Source organism: Cavia porcellus, unplaced genomic scaffold (genome assembly GCF_034190915.1).
Source record: "Cavia porcellus strain 051 isolate PalLab524CR breed Dunkin Hartley unplaced genomic scaffold, mCavPor4.1 scaffold_17, whole genome shotgun sequence".
Classification (NCBI taxonomy): Eukaryota; Metazoa; Chordata; class Mammalia; order Rodentia; family Caviidae; genus Cavia; species Cavia porcellus.
The window spans coordinates 32,915,975-32,941,177 of record NW_026947500.1 but is presented as its reverse complement, the minus strand read 5'-3'; the positions used below and the strand labels follow the sequence as shown (position 1 = coordinate 32,941,177).

Here is a 25,203-nt window from a genome sequence, read left to right as displayed (position 1 = left end):
GGTACCAGGGATCGAACTCACGACCGCCTGCTTGCAAAGCAGGTGCTTATGCCGCTGAGCTAAATCCCCAGCCCCCTATTTCCCTGTCTTAATAGAATGTATACCAAAAAGTAAATAGAAATGGTCACTGGGGCCAAGACCATTCTTCACTGTTCTGGATAAGGATCCCTCCCAGCTGCAGACCTCTGAGTTTCCCCACCATCACCTAGCAGGACAGGCAGAGGGACAGTCACCATTCCACTTGAGATGCTGCAAGCTGCTGTAGAGAAGCTGTCCCGCCGTGCCTGCTGCCCTTGTGAACTCCTGCAGACTCATGCTACACAGGTGCTCGCCGTTGATGTCAAACTCCTGAAAAGGGATGCAGCTGGCGTCCAGCTGGTTGGTGTCCAGGAGGTGCTGCAGCCACTCCCACACCTGATACTTGGTCCAGTACTGGGGATGGATTTCATGCCACTGGCCTCCGAAGAACCCGCTGGAAACTGCAAAACAGGAAGTAGCACTGTGAGTGGTCTCTGGTTATTGCTGGGGAGTCTCACATTCGGGATGCCTTGCGGGCTGCTGGATGCCATGGGGACACAGCCCCAGATTATGAGCATCAGCATGGCGGTTGGAACCGCAAAATAGCTTGGTAGCCTCAGTGAAGCTCACTGCTGCCCCACTGGCAAAGTACCACAAAAACTAAAGCATTGCTGTAGTTTAGGCACAGATGTGCCCATCTCCCACCCCCATATGACTTTGGTACAATCGTCCCTTGGTTCCCATTGGGGTATGGTTTCAGGATCCCTCATGGATCCTAAAATCCTCAGATGCTCAAATCCCTACGCAAAATGGCATGATGTCTGTAACCTAGACGTATCCTCACATGCATTTTAAATCATCTCTAAATGTCTCGCAATCCCTAATACAATGAAAATGCTATATAAATAGTTGTTGTGCCGTATTATTTGGGGGAATAATGACAAGACAAAGTTTGTACGTATGCAGTACAAATGCTGAAATTAGGCACAGAACTGACAAGCCAGGTGTGGAGACTCTTTGCTAACATTAGTGATCTATGACTCTGTCTTCTGCACTGCTCTTCCAGTGCATTTTAATCTTACCTCTTCCTTCTGTTGAATTCCTACCTGCCTTTCAAATTCTGACCACCAGTAAAGCCATCCCTCACTTCCAGGGCTCCTTGTCTTTTGATTCTTCAGGAGCTTGGGCTTTCCCCTAGTGGCCTCTACCATCTTCTGCTCATCTTTACAGGTCTTATTCTTCTTTGTAAATTGTATGCTCATGGTCATGGACTCTGTCTCACTACATGGTCTATAAAATGACCTCAGTGACCTTGCCATACTAGAGGCTCACTATATGTTTGTTCAGTGGAACTGGCTGCTGAATAAGAAATAATGCAGGAGTATGGAAACATTGGGGAATGCACTAAGAAGATGTTTAATTCAAATACTAGTGAAGAATGAAATTCACTCAGGTAGATAGTGTTGAGCCTATCATGGCTAGCCATCTATGTAAGTGATTCTAAATTGCTCAGTTCATGGAATATCATGTAATTGGTCCAAAGGCATATGGTGGTGGGAGGTGGGCATTGGAGAAGAGTCACCCAGTCTCTGGGGCTAAGTTATAGTCCCTTGAGAAGAGTTGCCAAGAGGAGAAGCTGTGGTCCAAGAAGGGTGAGAAGTGGATGCTATCGCATTCCACCAAGCTGAAGCAGGAAAAATCCAACCAAGTATGTCACTAACTCAAGATATGGACTGGGAGCAGGAAAGGTGTGTGCAGAGAAACTAGCTGTAGTTGTCTATTCAAAGCCATGGTAGACCACTACTTCCCAAACGTCAATGTGTGCATGAGCCACAGGGAACTGCTGCTCACACAGTCTTTGATCCTGATGCAGTGGGTCTGAGGTGAGGCCAGGGTGTCTGCATTCCTAAAAAGCTTCTCATGTTGCTGATGCAGACGGGCTGTGGAGTGACAGGGTGATTCCTGGCTCTGAAAGGTCTCATTCCCTCAACACTCAATTATTCACCCAAATATATTAAGGGTTTCCGCAGCCCTCAATTTATTTGGTGCTTCATAAAACTAGCTATTTAAGAATGGATATGTTTTTGGAGCTCTCCCCAAATCTTTGATTCTTTTCTACCCTCAAATAATTGTTTTGCTGTGACAGTGAAGTTCTAATTTTACCAACAGGATTCAACAACTTTCCATAACCCCACAACAGACCAGAAATAATCTCTTCTCTAAACTCTAGATTAAAGGTGAGTTTCTGTTTTTGTATCCTGTTTAGCCTGGAAAGAAGCAAGAGAGAATTTTGTCTGAAGTTAACTGGGGGAAGATCTATTAGCAGACAGAGAGCTCATCAAACGTCTGGGTTTTCAGGAGACACGTTTGAAAATCTTGTGAATTCTGATCTTTTCTATCATTCTGCTGACCTCCTTCTTCTAATTTGATGAAGAACTGACCTTCTCTGGGACCTTTAGAAATTAAGAAATAAAAATGGTCAAATTCTACTTCCCACTAAGTAAAAATCTCTCCAATGTTTTCCAAAGCAAACAAACAAAATACATATTTCCTTCTCATCAAAGGCCTCAGGACCTGAGGATGCTCCAAACTCTCTGCTCTACATAGAAGCTTCTTTCTAGGTCTCTACAGAGAGTCTAAGGCCTATAGCAGAAAATGTAACTGCCTAGAAAAAACATCAGTGTGGCAGGACAAGTGATTAAATAAGGAAAGACCACTTGTTCACATTTTCTACCTGTTTGTCTGAGATTCCAAATTAAAAGAGGTGCTCAAGACGTGGTATGTCTATGTAGCAATTCCCTACAATGGATGCATTTATTATGTATTGCAACCATACAGCAATAAAAAAGGAAGAAAAAAACAAATTAAAAGAGGTGGAGCTGCACATGGAAGCCTTGTGGGAGAATGTCACCCTCCACCGGCCTCCCACTCCTGCTTCTCAGACTGTGCTTCCCATTCAGCTGTGTCCTCATTTCAAGACAAACGAGCAGGAGACTCTCTGGTGGGAAGATTAACAGCAGGTGTGGGTGGGAGAAGGCTCAGAGCCTCTTGAGCCCAGCGCTGCTGGATGCTCAGCAGCCTTGTACACTGAAGCCTTCACTGCGGAGGGTGGGGCATCTGATTCAGCAGCAGCTTTATTCTGGGCAGCTTCTGCAATAAGCCACAGGCTTGATCAACAAACCCTCTGCATGCCTCCCTCTGTGGATCAGTAAGTTCTAGAGATTCAAGTAATCCAGGTACCTGGTTCCCTGGGCAATTTCTCTCCACTTACACAGGGAAATCACTGAAAGATGAACTAGAAAGATTAAGCTACTGTTAGCCTCCATGTTCATGTGTGTGTTAGATACAAACATAACACACACACACACACACACACACACACACACACACACACGTGCATGCATACTCTCCCTTGTCCTTCTTTGATACATCTCAGCAAAATGCTGTTGAAAGTTTCAACAGGAAGTCTTCACTTTGGGTATCTCTTCTACACCCTCACTGCCAGGATGCCAACATGGAACCTTGCATTTTGGTTAGACACAGTGCAATATTTAAAATGGGCTTTTATCCGATGCCGCTGGGGCCTCCAGAGAACTCTAGTATTAAGAATTCTCCAGGCCTGGGGGCATAGCTCAGTGGTAGAGCTTATGTGTAGTGTACATGAAGTCTTTCGCTGCAAAAATAAAAACAAAAGAAGTTTTCTCCTTTCTGTCTGGTTGTCAGTGTCCTCTGCCTAACACTTGTAGTTTTCAGATGTCAGGTTGGGAGGGAAATTAAAGCCAAGGAAGAATGCCCATTGGGCAGGGAGGCACACAGTGCACAGCCCTTACCATTGCACGTGGGGTAGCTGTCTGTCCAGGCTGGCTGCTGGTGAAGGAGGCTGCTGCTGGGGTTGAGATTCATTACACCACTTCCTTCCAGAATCATGATCTGTAAGGGACCAAACAGCGCATTCAATCAGTGCACCTGGGACAAAAGTCACTCGGAACACAGATCACAGAGTTAATTTCGAAAGAGAAAAAAAAAAAAAAAAAAGAATGTGTCCACCCACCTATGGCCACAGCACATTCAGTAAAAGCAGAACGCACAGCAATCAAAAATTTCCAGGTTCAATTTTCATATGATTAAGGCAAGTTTTTACAGCCACCCATTCATAAATGAATAATCTCTGATCAGGAATGAAGCAGAAGGGAAATTCAATCCCTGTTCCCAAGGCAACTCTGGCTGGCATCCAAGGGTGTGTATGTGCGTGTGTGTGTGTGTGTGTGTGTGTGTGTGTGTGTGTGTATTTATAAACGTGAAAATGCAAAGGAAATTTTACTTAAAGTGGAATTTCAATCGATGAAATTTTGAACCCAGCACCTTTGCTGGCCTGGGAGGGTAAGAGTCTCAGTTGTATTTTAGCAGATCTCCTTCAGGATTTGTCTTTGTGATAATATCAGAAATTATTTGGTTTGTCTGATAGGCACTGCCCCTTTCTGGTAAAGAGAATTAAATTTTTCCTTCTGGTAAAAGTTATGACCAGCTTTTCTTCTCTTGTGACAGACTTGGAGAATTCAGTGGCTTTAAAACTGATCTGAGGAAACATTTTCTCAGTTAGAGAACCTGTGAACTGAGCTTTCTTCCATGAGTCTGTCTGCTTTTTCTAAGCAACATGAAAGTGTTACACTTGTAATCATACAGAATTTATGACAGTTGCCTAACCCTAAGCTGGGCACACTCCACCGTTCCCCCGTGGATGTGAGCAATATTGAAAGGAAGAACAAACAGTTTCTGGAAAGTTATTGATCACTGCCGGGAGGCTGTAAAAGTTGCTTTCTCTTTCTAAAATGTTGGAGTGAATAGCTGTACTATTAGGCAGACCATAGAAATGTTTCCACCTATTTGGTGGAAATCGTTCATCCCTGAATACCACTGATTTCTACAGATTGGAATTCACATCTCTTCCCCAATGTAATTCCAGCTTTGACAGAGCCCCCACTTCCAATGGAGCCTGCTTCTGCATTAGGTCTGTGTGGGGGAAAAAAGGATCCTGCACAAAGCATAAAAATGCATTCTTGTATTTGTTTATTCCACAAAATATTTGTGAAATTTCAGCCCAATGAAAGGCTGAGCACTGTTCTAGGTTCTGAGGACAGAGAAGTGATTAAGGGCTGAGGTAGGTTGGACACAAATATTTATGATAAGTATTAGCATTGTCGTCATTGTTGCTTGGTAAATAATGAGGCTCCAAACCAGCCTAAGAGGCAGATGGAGAAGGAAAGATAAGCTAGAACCCCCACTGGGAAGATAGCAGAGCTAGGTTCCATGACCCATGGCCCTTACAAGTGACCTGACTCCAGGACATAGAAAGTTGACTGCAACTTCTACCACTTTGTAGCTCAAGTTCCTATTAACTCATGCAAGTTACTTAACCTCCCAGACCCTAGGTTCCTCATACACAAAAAGCAAATAATTCTATCTAGCCTGGATGTTGGTTGGAAGTCAAATGGTTTCTATCCCTTGAGCATTTGGCTTCAAGTAAAATACGATTTAGTAGGACGGGTGTTACGATGAGGAAATTTGTCTCCTCTCTGTATAACTTGAATTAGAAACAACTCCAGGCCTCAGTCTCCCCATCTGATAACTTAAGAAGGTAACTACGCTGGTTTTTAAGTTCCCTTCTGGAAACTACTTTGGTTCTCACCTTTAGAGACAAAAAGTCACGTCAGGTCAAACGATCCACTTGCTTTTGTTTTTACAATAACTAGACATTTCCCTCATGCTATATTCTAGAGCAATCACTCTAAAGCCAAGAAATCAGTCTGCAGACCTCAAGGTTAAAGGTGGCTGAGAGAAGGGTACCATGGGGCCTGGGCTCCTGTTTGCTCAAGGCTGGGCTTCTTCCTGAGCAGCTTTTGCTCACCCACAAGCAGTGGAAAGGTTACTGTTTAACCCTGAGAGAGAGGGCGGGGCTCCCAGCCCGGCCCATTTGTGGCACAGCCCTCCAGCTAAAGACAGGTCAGGAAAGGCTCCCCTCAACTTCTCCCTCGAGGCTGGCCCTGGGGGCTCTTTCACAGTGGTCATTTCAGTGGAACCAAGACCTGGCTGGCCACCTCTGAGCTATCCCTGTCGACCAACTCAAGGATTTGATTCGCTGCTCCCTAACTACTAGAAAGTAGGCTCCAGTGGTGCCAACTGCCCAGTTTGAAAATGGGGAGCTGTGGGCTTAGATTCCAGTTCGCCCATCCTTTGTCGATGACTTAGAGTTTCAAATCTGTCTAGTCAATAACTTCCTGAACTTTGCTTTCCCCAGCTGTTAAATGGAAGCAAAACCAAACTAGAGGGAGAATCCCATCTCTCTGTGTATGTAGAGAAATTATCAGGTAATAGAAAAATAAAATAAAATAAATTGTGTCTCAGGCTAATTCTCAGTTCCTTTTCAGAAGGCAAGTGTCATGTCTCACCATGACCTGAAAGAATCCAGAACTACTCCCCTTGCACAGAGAAGCCTTTGAGGAGAACTACAGGGTCCACGCTTCCCCCTCTCCCAGGCTGTCCTGACCTGAGATCCCAAGCTTTGCACCCCCTTTCTGAGGGAAAGCAGCCAGCACGGTGAGGGGCCCTTTTTACAGAGCACATTAAATGGTTACCACTCATAAAAAAGTTTATGTGGCTTAACCCTTAGTGAGTCAGAGTTCGCTGGAACTCACCCAGGCTTGTGAATAAAGAGGGTCAGGGACTCAGACCCCACAGGGAGCTGCAAGGAGGGTGCCTTTGGGGGGTGGGGGGTGCTAGTTATCCCCAAGGCCTCTGGATCCATGCTACTTCAAGGCCCAGATTTTCAGGAATAAAGTGAAGACATTTTTCTATACCAGTCTCTCATGACAGTTGAGATCAACTAGGATAATGGATAATAAATGTGCCTTGAGAACTGTAAAAAAGCCCTATTACAACCAACACACCCAAAGCCCCATACACGAATCTGGACTTTCCATGATATATAGTGAGTACTTTAGAGTGTAGGAAAAGCAACCATTTAATTGAAAAGTAGGAGGACTATTAACGCTCCTTGTTCAGTTCCCTCCTTCACCTTCAGCATCTTTCTTTTCTTTTCTTTTTTTTTAAATGGATGAATAGAGCCTTGGAATCAAAGGTCCGAGCTAGATTCCAGGTCCCATCTTTCAGCCATGTGACCTTGAATATGTTAAGCATTCTGAGGCTCATTTGTCTTCACTGGCTTGAACAGGGTGGGACTGGATAGTGGGTAACAGTGATCTCCTCTAAGAGCTATTTTGAAGAGTCAATACTGTGGGTTTAAAGGTGTTTAGTCCAGATGTGGGCATGCAAGAGTCAATATTGTGGGTTTAAAGGGTGGGCTTAACAGTGTCTAGTCTAGTGCCTGGCACATAAGCCCCCAGGGAAAACCACTATCCTTTCTCTTAACAGTAATCCTAGAGGAGGATTTTTAACACATTTTACTGCTTCCAAGACTGCAACCTTGGTTCAGAGCCTGAGGAAGATGGATTCAAATCTGCGTGTCCAAAGCAAGCTGGAATAGGACTCATCTCTCTCCATCTTCAGCTTCTAGAGGTGAGGATGGAAAAGAAAGGCAAAGACATCCACAGCCATACCAGATAGTGATTAAAAGGAGAGTTTTACAGTATTCCTGCAATTGAAGTTTGGGCCTGAATAATTCTCTTTTTAACAATTTTTTAAAGTTAACATATATTTATATGTAAGTTATGGGATATAGTAAATTCATTCAATAAATTTCTACAGTGTATAATGATCAGATCAAAATGATCAGTATTTCTATCTTTTCAAAACATTTATTACTTTTATGTATGGGGAAACTCTTTTAGTTTTAGACTACAGTTAATCTACGGTGCTTTAAAATACTAGAACTAATTCTTCCTATCTAACTGCCCATTTGGTACCTGTTACCCACCCATTCTGTATCCCTCCTTCTCCCCACCTCCTTCCACCTCTGGCGGAACGCTGCTCTTTGCTTCTGAGAGGTCAAATGTTCTCTTTTCCAGAAAGCAGTGAGAACAGGCAGTGTTTGTCCTCCTGTACCTGATTTCTGTCACTTAACATGATGTCCTCCAGTCCTGCCCACTTCACCACAAATAGCAGTATTTCATTCTATTTATTAACTGGTGATACTCCCTTGTGTGTGCACACAACATTTTCTTTATCCATTCATCTATTAGTGGCTAAGTAAATAGTGCAGCAATAGATATGGGTATAGATGGAGCTGGAGAATTCTCTACTCTGGGGCTGTTTTGTGCATTGTCCGATGTTTAGCAGGATCTTTGCCAACTTGATTCCAGTAGCACTCCCCCCAAATAACCCCTGGATCCAAATCACAGCTGGTTGAGAACAATATCTGAAAACAAAGCCTGTGGCTGCAGAAGCACGAGCTCTGCTGTCCGCTGATGTGGCAACCTTGGCCCTTGATGAGACTCTTAGCTGCATTTCCTCTCCTGCGCAATGGACAGCATTGGTCCCTACCGCATAGGCTGGCAGAGGATTAAACAGGATAAGGACCTCCGAGCCCACAGCAGTGCCTGGCACGAACAGAGCAACTGCCTCATCAGTGGAGTTTGAAGCAAATGCACTATGCATGGAGCATCCCTGATGTATATTCAGAAACTACAGTATAAATTATTCCTTGCACTTTTAAAAACTGAACACATGCCACCAAAAAAACTCTAAACTTTATTTCAAACCCACTTGCTCAGGAATTTCTTTATAAATATCCTCAGATACCCATTATGGGCAGAAACAATCAGGGAAGAGTGTTTGACTACATGCCCCTTTCACATTCACCCAAAATTTCACGCCTCCATGAAATGCTCACACAAATAACCATTTGGGGTCGCAGAAGTCTGTACTTCATTTGAAGAGAAAAAGCAGGGCACAGTACCCAAAAGACTAAAGCACAGACAAACAGAGGATGCCAGGCCTCCAGCCAGGACCTGCTCCACGGTGAGCAGCAAAGGCCTGAGCCAGCAGCTCCCCTAAAACTTAGCACTCACTTGGGCTTGAACAATCTGAAACATTTTTGCAATAAGAAAGCACCCAGCAGCCACAACCTGCAGTTTGGCAGCAGAGATAACCTCTGTCCCTGGCCACTTGGTTTTTGTTTTTTTAAGACAAACGCTATACAGTTCAGGCTGGCCTTAACCTCACTATGTAGCCCACGTTGGCTTCAAACTTATGGCAATCCTTCTGCCACCAGCCTCCTGAATGCTGGGGTTACAGACATGCACCACTGTGACCGGCTTGCCTCTCACTATTTTGATGAGTGATTTTAGGTAAATGTCAACACCTGCACTCAAAACGATTTGGACAGCTCTGTCCTGGTCACCCTAGACATAGCCACGGCACCCGAGCTCACTGTTGTTTCCAGACATTCATCACAGCCTGTTGCCCTCCCCCAGGAAGCCCAGCCTGCCACCACCATGCATACGCCATCGTGGGGGACAGGATGAAAGGGAACGCAGCCTTCAGCCTCACCCTCACATTTTGGGCTGCATGTCAGTGGCAAATTTTCACAGAGAAGATGCGTCACTGACACCAGATCCCATAAACCACAGCCTAGGGACATTTTCAAGGGTGTAAAAACAGTTCCACTCAGATTCCCATTGCCTGCTGTCTTCAGGGCAGCCTTGAAAAATATGACAGGGATGATGAGGGGTGAGGTTTTGGGGCTGCCTCTCAGTGACTATGTTGACCTGAGGGAAGTCCCAACCGCTCTGCAGCCTCAGTTTCCCTGTATCACAGAAAACATGGAATTGATGAGAGATTAAATGAGAATGTTTGTGAAGTACTTGGCACAGGGCCTCACGCTAGGCAAGTGGTTTTGTTAGCTCTTAGGAGAGGATCTGTCCCAGTCTCTCTTGAAGCTGGGTTTGTAGGCCTCGGGGACATTCCTGTGATAGGATCAGACTCTTCAGAGGCAAGAGAAGGTAGTGGTCAGAGGGCCGTGGGCTCAGGAAGCAGAAGACCATGGTTCAAACCTGGATTTGCAGATTTGCTAAAGGGACAAGTTTAGACAAGTCTGTGCCATTCCTCATTTACAAAGGTATATGATACGGAAAGTGTTGCTGAGAGACACAATGACATGATGCCCATAAAGTGCTTAGAAAAGTATTTGATGCAGGTAAGGGCTTGATAAATGTGAGCTGGTTTGTGTAAAAATATTAAAATTGTTTTGAATCTCCAAAGAGGAAATGGAGGGCCAGGTTCGTTTTAAGCAAAGCACCACATCTCTGTCTTCCGCACACTATCCTCCAGCCCCAGGGGCTGAACACTAGCAAGCCTGGTGTCTGTCGTGCCTTCCCGCCCACCGTCAACCTAGTGTTGTCTTAGAGATGCTCCATTGCTATTGAGTTATGCCAGGTGGGTCCCTGTTCGCAGGAGACATGTTATTGCCCACGGGCACAGCTCTGGCCCAAGGGACTGAGAGTCATCCCTCCTGATCCCCTTTCTCTCACCAGCCACATTGTGCCCGAGGCTGCCAAAAGCTGGGGTGGGGACCCTGGCTCTGAGTAACCATGGCTTTGCACCCCCAAAGCCCAGAACTCAGTGCAGGAACAAGAAACAGAAGAGCCAAGTACAGAAGGACACCCAGGTTGCTTGTATCCTACAGGGTCCCTCCCACAGGAAGTGTTCAGATTGGCATTATAGGGACAGAAAGGCAAGGGGAAGGAGCTCCAGGACCCTGGCATGGAGCTGGACTCATGCACTGCCCATCCTCTCGGGACTCTGAAAAGCTAGTAACTGCTCAAATGACCTCTTGGGAGAAGAATGCCATTCAGCTTGGGCCTCTTCCGATGGAAGCAGATCTTTCTTTTACTTAGTCATGAGACCTAGGACTGAACTCAGTTAGTGTTAGGATTATACTGTAGTAACTAGGTCTTGCTGATCAAATGTGCCAGCTCTGTGCAAAGGGCTGTTAAATGCTTTATCTCAGTCTTTGCTCACAACAAATCTATAGGACATTACATCACTTAACAAACTGACTACCTGAGGCTCAGAGAGGCTAGGGAACTTGTTCAGGATCATAGAATTGAACTAAAGTTGTAACTAGAAGAAAATTTAAACTCAGACTTTCTGCAACAAACTGAAGAGGATGCTTTGCTGGAGATAAAAACTGCCTTTAATTTATTCTTAACCTCAATTCCTCTATCTTATATGTGGTCATAGCATCTCCTTGGATTCTGCTGCCAAACATGTTCATCAAGCTAATGTATAAAAATATACACACACATATATATGTAAACACGTATATGCACATCCTCCTATGACTCAGTAAAGTTCATTTAATTTTATATTTGGGGAAATAACCTGCCCCATAATTATTTCTGCTTTAGCTGAATTAGTTTCCAGGCCAAAGCACATGTTTGCTTTTGCTGTCAGGGTGCAACTACACTGGGAACTATCAGGGCCACAGAACAGATCTCTAGTAGAGCTGGTGTCCACCTCCCCTATTTCCAGTCCCTGGGGACTGAGAACTGAGGTCATCATTCACCTTCTTCCTTCAACTACATCACCTCCAAACTGCCATTGAGATGGCTGCCATGGGACATTCGTGTCCTCAAACTAGAAAAGCAATCAGGCTTCTGTGAAGACAGTGATATGCAGACCATTTGCAGCTCTTAATCAAAGCCAGTAACAGGTGAATTCAGAGCATTTGCCCTCAGGATGTTGCAACAGCTTCCTGACTTCCTGTTTGAGTGTGACTGGCGTTTGTTTCCAAGGCCCACTCCCAAGTAGGAGAAAAGATAATTCACAGGCATATGAGATGTGGCTGAGTATAAGACAATGATTTACACCTTTGCGTATGAATCAAAATGTGAATCAAGCTTAAAGAATGTATTTAATCCTCTTGGAATTACATTACAGATAAGTTCATACCTTCACGGGTGTTTTCTGAGACACACAATTTCATGTTCCAGGGGCAGCGTCGGAAGTATTCTTTCTGGGGTTTCAAGCCTTTTCACAATGAAGCCAAGTCTGGATATATTATAGGTACAGCTTTTTGACTATAAGCCATTTGCAAATACACACATTATGCTGATCTTTATCATCCTTGCTGCCAAATCCAGACAAGGTGGCACATACAACAACAGGCACTGACGGAGATCAAAAGACAAGATTGTCTTAAATAACCCATGGGGCCTTTATCAACCCTGTTCAGATAGGTGGACTAAGAATAGGACAAGCTTTGAATCTGAAAGGTCACAGAGTCTTTTGAGTCCTCAATAGTCATGGTGGCTACCAAAAATCCACATCCACTTCCCAGTGTGAAATGAATCGAGTGATGCCCAGTGCCTCTAAAGGTCATCCATGACACTAAAGCTCTATAGACATCAGAGATCTTTGAGAAATCTCTCTCACACTCATGTTGGACTAGAAGTTGATAACTTTGTAATAGTCAGGATTCAAGTTTATTCCTACCTCCGACACAAGACCTGCAAAATTTCAGTTCTTTTCTCTTCCTTGACTTTGGCATTGCCTCTGCTCCTCTGCTAAGACCAGAAGGGGCCCCTGTCTCTTTCCAGTGGCAGCTGAAGTAGGAATTAGCCTCCATCCCAGAGGATCCATTCCCAACAGTTCACTGTTTTCCTCACCAGCTCTCAACCTGAAAAATCTCTCTCCCCACTTTGCCTGTTTTTCTACTCAAACAACCAACCAAAAGGTAGAATTAGCCAGAAAGTGTAGCAAAATACAGATCTCTCTTCAACAGTCATGGGTCTTTGTTAAGGCACAGATGTAAGGACAGGGACCAGGCTGAAGAGGCTGGTGGCTGTTTCTCAAAGCTTTATCCATAGAGCGTTGTGTCACCATCATCTAAGCAGGGGTTAAACTTGAAATTTTCTGAGGTCCTGTTTCAGGCCTCTCAATCAGAGTCTGAATTTTTGACACTTTGGGCGAATCCTGGACCACTCTTACAGTTAAGAATTTCTACTCTACAAACACAATTGCCTCCTCTCAGTTTCCCACCACAAGATAACTAAATATCAGTCTTCAAGGAAATGTCTGTATACACAAAAAATCCTTGTGTAGTTAAAGATTCAATCAGAAGGATACAAGCTCCAAATGACCATAGGAGAACCTATTCCTGCATCATTTACCAAAGTGCAATCAAACAGTTCTTTCTGAGTGTGATGGAGAGCACCTGTAACCCCAGTTTTTTGGGAGACTGAAGCCAGAAGATGACAAATTCAAGGTCAGACTGGGAAGCTTAGTGACACCCAGTATCAAAATAAAAACTAAAAATTAAAAAAAAGCCGAGAACATAGCTCATGATAGAGCATTTATCTGGCACGTGCAAGCATCATTACGCAAAGCAAAGAACCACAAAAAGTTCCTAATATTCAGTATCCCCAAATCAACACCATTTGCTTACTTACGAATACATCCTCTGCAATCAGAACAAAGCACTGGGCTCAGAATATGACTGACGATCCCCAACTCCATCCTACCCCACTGTAGCCCTTTGCAGGCTTTCTTAACAAAACTTGGATGTTAAGCTTCATATCCCCCCCCCAAAAAAAGCACTATTGTCTCAGCCTTCTGCAGTGAACAACTTCCCCAAGAAATGCTGGTGCAATAATTACAAACATTTTATTCACCTTTCCAATTAATATGGACATTCATCAAATGTCTGCTAGGTATTCAGCATCATGGTACTGAAGCCACAACAGTGAACAAAACAGCGACAGTGGCACCCTGCCCTGCCCCACTGGACTATGAACAGGACACACTCCCAAAACAATAGTAGCTCTTTCCAAAGTTGGCTGAGCTCACTCCCCACCTCCCCTGAGGAATGGAATAAAGCAAGAGCAGAGAGAGTCAGGCAACCTACTCTTCATTTGAAATAACCAACCTTGACAAGAATTTCAACTGGGCTGCAGAGTAGGATGGATTCTCTCCCCATCCCCCAACAACCCCCTACCCTTGCCTGCAGAGAAAACCCTTGCTAAAACAGAGAGCTGGCAGACAGGATAAATGCTTGTGAGTTTCACCAAGCAGCCTCTGCCAAAACTAATCTCCACTCCGAGCAGAATAAAGCCTTCAGTTGTCTGGATGGCTGAACGTCCCTTCCCAAGACAATGGATTGTTTATGTGTCGGAGGGTTAGGAGCAGGTTGTTAACATAAAACCCACCGTAAACAGAGCTGTTAATTCGGTTGCTGGCAGGGGCTTCTGTTATCTTCTGAATCCCTCCCAGAGGGTATAAGCCCTACCTTTTCATTTGAGTTGGCAGCAGAGTTATTTTTTTGCACCTGTTGCTCTGCTCCGATAACAATGCAGTTAAGCATTGATTTGTTGGAAAATAAACAGAAAAAAGCAAAGAAAGGCATCTGCCCAAACAGCCTGAGCTGGTTCGACAGAGCACTCATGCCAATTTGTTTTTCCTATTAAAAAAAACCAAAGAAAACCCTGTGCTTTCAGTTTGGGTGCTGCCCTCCCACTCCACAGAACAAGAGGAGGCATCAAACAGGCCAGTGGGAGCTGGCAGGGCCAGGAAGCCCAGAAGGCCTTGTACTTTTCCATTGGCTGATTCCACCAGGGCACTGAGGGGTGTCCGAGGTCTGCAGAGTAACATGGCCAGCCTCCAGCCAGCCGGGCTTCAGATTCTGAGTCAGATTAACAAGGGCACAGAAGGGGCTGCTGCAGGTGATGGAAACCCAGACCAGAGCACTCTTCCAAGTGGCTGACTTCTGGAAGTCAATATGCTTTAGGGAGTAGGTGTGGCCCGTGAGTTACCTGCTAAAGCAGAAACCCAGCAACCTCCAACCTCCTAAGTCTAGCCTCTCTCCTAGACACCTCATTCCCAACCTTGGACCAAGAGTTTAATCTGAAAACCTGGACTGTGGTTCTCCCGTCTCAGAGATAAGGCTAACCCGTACTTATCTCCAAAAAATGGCCTGGGCAGACTTACTCCTGTTCTGCCGAAGAATTTGAGTCCCAGGAAGAAACAGCATGAGAGGTTCCAGGTCACATTTCTGCCCTAATCCGAGCATCATAGCACTCCCATTTGTCATTAGTTTGTCAATATCACATGATGAACCAAAGCCAAAAAGGGCCTCAAAGAGCTAAACAAATCACTCAAATGGAGATCATGAACACTAATTAAATAATAACAGCATTACCCAACCTTCTATACACACACAGAGGAAGCCTTTTAATAGCTCTTTTTAAGCTAGAGAAAGCACAGTCATAGTCAGCATTGAATACTCCCCTACGAAATCACCTTTTCGGCCCTTATTGCCAGCAGACCACTGATGTAGTGGAAAAGGCCACAGAACATGGCTTCTCGGGGATTGTTGAGAACAGGGTGATCTGACAGGGAGAGACATGGCTGGCTGAGCACTCCCAGGCATTCTTGTCATGAGCAGGGCGGGGAGTGGAGTACCACAGACCAAATCAAGCAGCAGAAAAAGAAAAGATTTAACAACATCCTTAGTGGACTGAAAAATAAATAAGACCAACCGCGCAGGAATGTGGGACGGGTGGAGGAAGGTAAGGGGTGGGCACTGGGACCAAGGAGGGGTTGAGATGGACCAGGACAATGGATTTGACCATTTCAAGACTCAAATTTCCTCGCAGGAAAAGACCAAGAAGCTCAAGCCAAGAAAAGATCAACCACTACCAGTGTGGAATCTCATGGATTGTATAATTACAAAACAACAACAAAAGCTATGATGGTGGGATAATTCACATCAACTGAGTGTTTACTTTGTCTTACAAATTGAGCTAGGCTTTGCATGAATTATCTCATTCAAGCCTGGCAAGAACCTCAAACATCAGTACTTAATGTCCCATTTTACAGATGAGGAAGCACCAAGAAGTTAAGTAACTTATCCAAGACACAAATCTAGTAATTGGATGGTTGTGTTGTAAGAAATGCAGTAGGGACAGCGTGGGAAAAACAGCATAATTCTCCGTACCCTTGCATTTCTAAAGAGAAGGATGTTGCTTAGGATTTCACCCTTCTAATTTGACAATTGAGATCTTTCGAGGATGGCTTCACTGACTGTACCTCGAAATGGGAGTATGAACCATATTGACCACACTTATACTCTGTTAAAAAGGCCTCTGATAATGGATATCAGTCCAGGCACTGCAGAAAGTCCAGTTCACAGCTCCGCAAATGCATCCGTGAGACCTGAATGGTAAAGCTTCTGCTCAACATACAATAGGTCCTAGGTTTGATCCCCAGTACCAAAAGCAAAACAAAAAACCTTCATCTTCCCATTGAGGCCCTACGTTGACTCAGGGGTGAGGTCTCCTTAAAAATGAAAGATTAGTAATATTAATAGGGAAAAACAAGCTGCTGAAAATTCAAGAAGGAAACTTGGCTCCCTTGGTGGGGTGCCTGATGGCTGAGTATCACATATGAGTCCTGAAGGCTGGGAACAACACACTGATGACAAGAAAGAGTCTATGGATGTGTCATTCTGGAAGCCTGAAGTCTGTCACTCATAGAAATCTGGTAAAATTCTTGCCCTCCTCCACTGACACCGTGTCAGAGATCTTGTTCGAGACCTTGTAAAAGTTTGTAAAAATGTGTCCCTCAAATACAGATGGAACCTCACAACCTTATTCCATCATCAGCTTCACAATTTAAGGACCAAACACTATAACATCTCGGTTTGCTCACAAATGAGAGGACCTGCTTTTCAGAAAAAGTGAAATTTCCTCTTTTTCCAGTAATCGTTAAAGGACAGTAGACAACCAAGCAAACTCCTTGGCACCTCCTACAAGAACGATGGACTCTCAGCTCCTTAGGTTTCATTTCCTTGCCGGACAGATTTTGTTCTGCTTCTCCTAACTCACTGGCCTATGCAGCAAGATCTCCGGAACAATAAAAATGATAACTCATCAGAAAGAAAAGCAAGAAAACCTACCGGACTGTCCAAGGACTCAAATCCCTTTTGCTGTATAATATAACCATTCCCTCATCGTTTCGCAGAAAACCTTTGAAACTGAAACTAACCTGTAAAATTCACCAACACAAAATCTGTGCCTTTCCTCCCCAGCAGGCCTTAGCTTTCCCTGCTGCCACTAGCCCAAGACTTGGTTTCTCAGAATCCCAGCATGAGGAATTGTCACACATCCAAACAACGTTAGCACCTCCAGCAGCAGGAAAGGTCATATAAATCCATTGCTTGGTTCAGAAGGAAAATACGGCGTCCCCGCTTCAAAATGTAATAGGAATTTCAAGACAGCTAGTATAGAATGTTACACCAAAAGCAGAGTATTCTAACCTCAGCCCAGGCACACACTCATGATGCTGGCCTCCAGGAGATCATTCCTATTTTCACTTTAAATTATGCTAAGACTCTGTCATCACTGGGGTGAGAGGTCTTCTCTGTCTGACTGCCCCATGACCTACCTTCTCAGGTGAGCGGGAGGATTCAGCAAAAATAGGACACTGAACATGCCTGTAACCAGCTGGCCTGTAACAAGCACTCAACCAATGCCAGCTCTTATTATTATTACCATTATTACTATTATTATCATCTTTATTATGCTAAGGTCCCTCCACAACTCCAAGGCAGGAGGAACATGGTCCTCTGTTTTGGCAGAGACTGTCTATTAGCTGTCCTGTTCAGAAGTCAGTTCATTGGCCTTGTCAGGGAAAATGCTTTACTGTAGCAGTTCTTAGCCTCTGATTCATACTATGGACCCACTTTTTAATCTACTGAGGCATGCAGGTCCTTTTTAAAGTAATTGCATGATAGCATAATATATATCCTTCTTTAGTAACACACTAAATAAGACTGTCTATATCAGGTCTAATAACTTCTGCAATGTCAGATAGTGATATTTTAAAATATCGGTATCAAGTATAATGTGATACAAAAATTTTGTGATTACTCTTGGTAATAGTCACAGACACAGATGAAATTATATTTGCATCATCAGAAGATGTTAAATTTTATAAGAGGTTATGAAAAACTGTTTTGTAGTTTTTTCACAAGTTCATGGAGCCCCCAAATATTCTTTATAGACACCAGGCAAACCTGGGAAAGCTAGGAACTCTGGCTGTTCAACTAATAGCAAGGACAACTCCTTCATTTTAGCATCTAGGAATCACTTCTGCATGGCCAGTACATTTGAACTATTCATCACAAGGAAACCCCATGGTGTGTAGACAAAATAAGTAATTAGGTTTGGTTTTGTTATTTTTTTTCCCCCAAAGCCTCTAGAACATTTGCACAACACTAATGCCTTCAACAGTGGTGGGCAGTAGACATCAGGAGGCACTTTCGGAATTTTAGGGGTTGGTATACAAAGTTTCCGTCAGTCATGTGAACAGCCCAAAGCAGGGACTCTCTTCTGCAGGCTACTACGTGTCAGGCACCAAGACAGGGGAGGAACAGGCTGCAGGCACACTCCAACCCTCCCCCGGGAGCTCCATGCGCTGGCATATGCATCAGTTCAGATTGAGATTTAAACTGGAACTCCCCTGTTAACAGGAATCATCTCATTTCCCTGCAGCCGGCCATGACCTGTAAAAATCTACTGCATTTCTTTCACTGCAAAACCAAAGTTGATCATTAAGGGAAAAAATTTAATACCTTTTCATTCTGACCCAACTAAGACTCACTGAATTCACCTGAATTGGATATTTCTCCTTGACTCCTACTCTCAAATTACTAATTATTTACTCATAAGTTTTTATTTCACTGCTTTTATAGTCTTTGCTTAATGTGCAAACGTTTACAAAGTTCCTGGGCAATAGACACTATTGATTCTATTTTTCAGAGGAGGACATTTAGATACTAAAGCTTACACAATTCAACCATAGTCACTCAACTACCCAGGGCCAGAATAACTTTGAACCCAAGAATTCTCACTCTAAATCTAGTATCTCCATATCATGTCCCTGCTGATTCTAAAGCACTACTTGTACAGTCTCCTACCCCTTCAGACACACTCGGGTTGAAGTCTACTCTTTATCAGTGTTCTTCTACCTGCAGTCTTTCAGCCAATGGAGTTAAGATAGGAGAACAGTGACTGGTGCTCTTTGATATTCTATGTGAACGGCACTGAGGTAGAGGTTGAATTCAGGGCCACATCTATAGCCCACTGCAGTGAAAACAACTTCCTGTTTTGTTCCTTTTCAACTCATCCTCCAGACTATGCCATCAGCACTACAGAGAGAAGTTTTTAAAGGCTCCTAAAATGGACCCTGAAATAATTGCAAAACGATGTCCACCTTCTCCAAGGCCCATTGTTATACCCCAAAAATAGATGACCCTCTTTCTGTTCCAAGAAAGGTTCTACAGAGTTTTACAGGAAGTTTTCACTAAGCTGAAAAAGGTTTAATGGGACGACTGAACTTTCCCAAATCCACAGCTGGAAAAATAAGAACCTAGTCTCCAAGGTTAATTCTTTATGTGTCTATGATACGGGGTGAGAACAAAGTGGCTGATATGATAATTTAACTGCCCTATAACTGCAACATCAAAGAAAGTTACACAAGGTCACACAGAAGTAAAAAATCAGTTGTTACATCAAGAGTGAGGTTATGAGGTGGTCTACTAGTTTAATCATCAAACTTTCATTAGTTGGACATTTTGATTTCATCAGGAAACATGTTGTGAATATACCTATACTGGTTGTATTTTAAACAATTGTTAATTAAATATCTTTAGTGATGAAGGGAAAGTTATTGAAGGAAGTTCTGAGAGGCCATAATATGGCTAAAGATGACAGGGAAAAAGGGATTGTCAATCCAACAAATCAGAAATGAGACTTATTTCTGATTCCCAAAATCAATCCAGGACAGTATGTAGTTAAGTGTTAATGAAATCACTTTTCAAAGGAATATTTTATAGGTTATCTCTTTTAAAACAAGGTCAATTAATACCCTATGAGAGTCATTAAATGGGACACCCTTCTTGACCCTGTTGCAAGCTCTGGCTGCTCTGGGTACAGGTTAAGCCCTCAGGAAATCTCTGGGATCTGAGTTGGACCACCCAGTGCCTGAGCTTATCCTGGTGCCCTTGTGATTACCCACCAGATCTTCCTCTGGGAGAAGCGAGTCCATGTTCATCTTGTCTACCCAATACTTCCCAACAATCAGTCATGAGTGCCCCTGTGGTGTATGAATTTAGGAGGCTGCAGTGATATTTTAGGGGAGACACTATTAGAATATTGGTTGCGTACAGTGACTGCTCCCTGTGATCACAAGCAGCCTGCGTCAGCCACTTCCACGCTCTCACCAGCTCTGGCCTTGTAAGGCAAACAAAGAAAGATGTGAATAGTATGGGAGCAAACTAATATCCCTAATACCACTAAAGGTGCCAAGTGTCGGGTGGTGGTACATACACTAAGCGTATTTCTTAGCCAAAGTTCTGAGGATCCTGAGGAATCCACTTAAGGGTACCTGCTGATCTTTCCTTTCTCATATTTAGAGTCTTTTCTTCTTTGGGGAAGATTCTCAAAAAAAGATCTGCTCTTTTTTTTCCTCCTTCTGAAATTTAGCAAAGTGTTTTATCAAGTAACTGACGGACCCACAGAAAGATCTACTCTAGCACTTCCTGGCTTGCTGATCCGGTGAGCTAAAAGTATGTCCCACACTGAGATGGCCCATTGTGGGGACCATTTACTCCCTTTCACAGCTGATTTTCTGCCTAATGGCTTAATTATCCTTTAAGTTCTTACCCAATGTAAAGAAACTAACAATTTTTAATAAGAACCCCATTACCTGATACTTAAAACATTATTTTTAAAACATTTGATAACGAATGAGATAGAAAAGTTATTTGAAGACAGATTTAAGAGAACCTGAGTGCAAGCGACTGGCTGCCTCCTGCCTCTGTCTTTGCAGGGTGATCCTCGCCACAAATTCAGCTTACCTGTGCTGAAGGCCACCTCGCTTGTGTTCAGTAACCGGGTAACAAAGGCTGGGGGCAAAGTGTGGGCTCCAAACACCACGCCAGTGCCTCCCAACTGTGGCCCCACCCACAACAGAAGGGACTGTGACTTCAGCCCTGCCAGAGGACTAGCTTACCAAGAGCAATGGGCCAAACAGCAGCCAGATGGTGTTACTGAAAAGGTTACAATTTTGTTTAGTTCCTTAAAGAACTGGCCTTGACTCTCAGGTAGGTTAGCAGGAACTACCTCGGTAATTGGGTCTTGGTAGCTATCCCACCCTATTCTCCCAGAAGACAAAATTTGAAAGTTACTTCTGTCTGGAGGTGACTTAGAGAGGTCATTTGGAGAAAGGGGGAAACACAGAGTAGATTTTCAGTGATTTTTATGAGATATAATTTTTTTAAATGAATTTATGCATAAACATTTAAAGATGATTGTAAGGAAAGACATCTTGCCATCAATCCCTCTTAAAATGGTCATTTTGGGCACACTTATCTCACAGGTCTTGCCACTTTCTGAGGCAGTTCTAGGATGTCTTTAGCGATGGTGTCGTGGCTGCGTTGATGTCCTGAATTGATTCAAAATGTTGACTCTTCATGATCACTTTGACTTTGGGGGAGAACCAGATGTTACACAGTGCTGTGTTTGTGACTAGGGTGGATAAGGACACATTGTGATGTTTTCGTGAGCCTGCCTTTCAGTTGAATGGCACTGGCAGCCATATTTACCACATTTTTGATCATATCTCATGAAGATTTGAAATGGAACTTTTGACCTGCTTCAGAAAGTGGTAACAATGAGGGGCTAAGCAAGGGGAAGTATTCTGAGAGGATTAGCAGCAATATTCCTTTTACTGTAATAATTTTTTAAAATTTAAACATTCACTGTATTTGGTATCATTCCATGTATAAAACTCTATGCTGGGAGCTATCAGCGAAGCAGAGCTCTGATGCCTGGCCTTCTGAAAAGCAAGAGAGTCTATAAACACACCTAGTGCTCAAATTCCCAAATTCAGTAAGGAATAGGGAGAGATAAGAAGGAAATAAAACTTTATGAGATTCCAGAAAGCTAAATTCCACTTCCTTAGAGGGGAACTTTGGCCCAAAGCACTCCCATTCTGAGTGGAAGACTTATACAAGTTCCTTACAGTTTTCAGCTAGCTAACTGCACTCAATTGAATGCACATTTTAACCTCCCAGTTTCCCTTCTGTCTTAAACCCTGAACAAGTCAGAAAGATATTGAAAGAGGATCACAATAGTTAGTCAATGAATGGGAGCGCTTTCTGAGACCTCCGAACATAGAATCGGGAATATGAATGTAGGGCTTGTCAGAGGTCAGGAAAGACCCTAGTCATTTCCATTGTGAAAATACAATATATTAAAAAATGAAATGAAATATACATATGCATGTGTATGTACATATAGGCAATTTTTAACACAAAGGTATTAACAGAATAGAGACTTTCTGAGCCCTTGACCAAATACATTGCCATACTCACAAGCTATCCCTAAAAGGTCCTAAGGACTATTATAAGAATTAAGATGTGTTATATATGAACTGTAATCATTACACACTGCAAACATGTACTAATAAAAATAATTTTTTAAAAAAAAGTTCCTAAAGACTGTCTTGAGTACTAACGTAAGAGAACCTTGAGCACACCAGCTTTGTCAGGGTTGGTATCTATTGTAATGCCTCTTCATGGCTGAGGATATAGCTCAGTGGTAGAGCATATGCCTCGAATGCCTCTCTACAACATTTCAGAAACACAGAGGATTGTCTCCAAGGAGATTATTAACTTTTAAAGTGTGATTACAGGCTTCCAAGTGAGTATGGATCTCATATCATTTCCACAGCAGTTTTGTGGAAGCAATGTGATCCAACATCACACCATGTTACAAAAAAGATGGAGTTCAATTATTTTACACTCACAGAATCTTAGGTCACAAAAAGAAGACAAGTGGAGCCTTCTGCAAAACTCTAGATGTAGCCATGATTCTTATTCTTAAACATGGTTATCCTTAAACTATGTTTAATAATTTCTTCTGATAGCATTTCTTAACTATGAAATTCTTCCTAGTGACGTATCTTTACCTCTCCTATTGAAAACTGACTCTTCCTTTGACCTCAGAGGAAGACTCACCCTGCCACACATAGGCCCCAGCTACCCTTTTGCACACTGACAAATGTTATCTACGCACATCTTCATATCTGATCTACAGAACCAGTGCCTAAACTAAACTTTCATCAGATGTTCACAGAATCGAAATCCTCACTCTTTTTCTCCTTGTTATTGAGATCAGTGCAGACAACCAGCAGAGACACCTGTGTACTTGAACTCACAGAATCTTACAGTCTATCTTAACAACACATACCCTACAATAGTGCTTGGGATGCTAAATTGACAAGAAGAGATGTAAACATGACCTTCCCACTTTGGTAGGGAAGATTAATTCCCCACGGTCCCAGTTTTGTCCATACAGGGACCAGCACCTCTTCATGGTGTCTAAACAAGATCAACAGAGTCCCTGTTTCTAATGCGTTTGTTGCTGCTGAGTCATGTCTGCCCGTCTGGTCTTAAGATCTCATTTGCAACAAAAGGTGAGTTTGTCCTTTTGTGATAGGATACATTTGTCTAAATTGATTTTTTTTTTCTAGACAGAGTTCATTCTTAAGTGTGTAACTCTCTCCAGTACCCCTTTGTATCTTGGGTGCCTGGCTAGTTTTTTTCTGTGTAGAAGTGATTCCTCTTGCTTTTTTATCAGCCATTTTCCAACACTGGGACATACTAAAGATGAATCGGCCTTTCCCTGTAGCTCATGAGTCAGAAAAATTATCAGCAGAAGACATCTCTAGAAAGTAAGATACTGTGCTCTGAGCCTCCAGAGCTCAGAGCCAGCTAGCTCTGTGCTCAGCTACATCAGCGTCACCTAGCCCTATCTGCCTGTTTGCTTCCAAAGGATTCAACCCAGAAACGTGGCTTTGCTAACACAGGTAGAGACAAACCAAGGGTTTTAAATCCACAGTCATTAGAGGTCCAGAGAGGGCAGGAAATTCTCAGATAGTGTCCAAGGAGCTCAGCTGGCCCCTAAAAGAAAACTCTAACAAGAGACAGTGAGGTAAGCCCAGGGAAGCAAGCTACCTCCCGCCAGCTACCTCCAGGAGGCCCTTCTCTTTTCATCTGTCTGGTTCAAGGCAGACTTCTCTTTCCATGCAGGTGTTTGAGTTTCAGATTCAAAAGAAGATTTAAAAATAAGGACTTACCTCATTTGCCTAAAGATTCTGGGTGGGAAATCCAATAGCTCTGGCTAATGAAAAGGAGGCAGCCAGCAGCTGTCACGCCAGCTCCTACCAGGATGGGGAACCACAGGTGTTATCACGTCTGAGCTCTCATCAGAGTGAAGATAAACGCATATGACAATAATTTAAAATCATTTTGTAGGATATTAAGCAATAAGCCACCAACCGGGAATTCCCTAAGTCACTTCCCCCCTCTTGTGATTGGCTGCCCAGCCCTTTAAAAAAATAAAATAAAGGATTACAAACATTGGCTCATTTGCATTTGGCCAACTCACACGTTAGTGTTCAAACAAAACAGGTCTAACCAGGTTATGCCTGTGTCTCAAGTACAGAGAGACAACCTGTTAATAGATGAGGAATTGATTTGGTGGTGACTGTTCTTTTCAGCTTAGAGGCAGTTTCGGGTGAAAAGCGTCGTGCTTCCCAAAGACACTATCAGGAAGGGAGAGTATAAAAGCAGAGTGAACAGAAATCCAAATCTGACAGACATGGTGGTGGAGGGGGTGGGAGGAGTACTCCTGAACATCTGTTGCATTTTCTAATCTGCATTTAGTCCATTAGACTTTAGCACCAAGATCTTTACCCTGGCTGTGCAGGTATTATGTTCTGAAGGAGCTTCCAGCCCGTTTTCTTTCCAGACACCATGACTGCCTCCTTGACAGTGAACCTAGGCAATGTCAAAGGACTTTGAAAAGCTATTCTCCCCTCACTCCAGATAGGAGCCTTGGGGAAAAATCTGAAAGAAAAGGCCCCTAGAGGGAATATCCACATGAGCTATCCAGGCCCAGCAATCAACTCCAGCAGTCAACTCTTGGCAATGCAAGGGTGATTTGTTGAATTATCCAGTTTTTTCATTTCCTTTTGACACTTGGATCTTTTTCTTGTTTATCAACACTCCCTATAGGAGCACCAGAGGGAGTGATCAAGATCCTGAAGTTGGGAATAAAACAACAGTTTGGGCAAGAAGGCAGATGGGGAGCGTCTGCAGATTTC

The 25,203-nt window shown here is 43.4% G+C and overlaps 1 protein-coding gene across 3 annotated transcripts in view; it reads right to left on the bottom strand.

Moving 5' to 3' along the window:
• Ehf (ETS homologous factor) overlaps positions 1-24,333 on the bottom strand; it is a 40,539-nt gene extending 16,206 nt beyond the window's left edge. For 2 of the 3 annotated variants that reach the window (XM_003463838.4, XM_013145957.3), the window contains exons 1-3: positions 24,175-24,333; positions 3,849-3,948; positions 234-479 (exon numbers count right to left, since the gene is read on the bottom strand). In XM_003463838.4, coding sequence (XP_003463886.1) covers positions 234-479; positions 3,849-3,945 — 343 coding nt within the window. In that variant the 5' untranslated portion in view covers positions 3,946-3,948; positions 24,175-24,333. Of the gene's footprint in view, positions 1-233; positions 480-3,848; positions 3,949-20,890; positions 20,956-24,174 lie in introns of those variants that run through there. The other variant, XM_013145956.3, reaches the window with a different exon arrangement.
• Between the last annotated feature and the right edge of the window lie 870 nt (positions 24,334-25,203).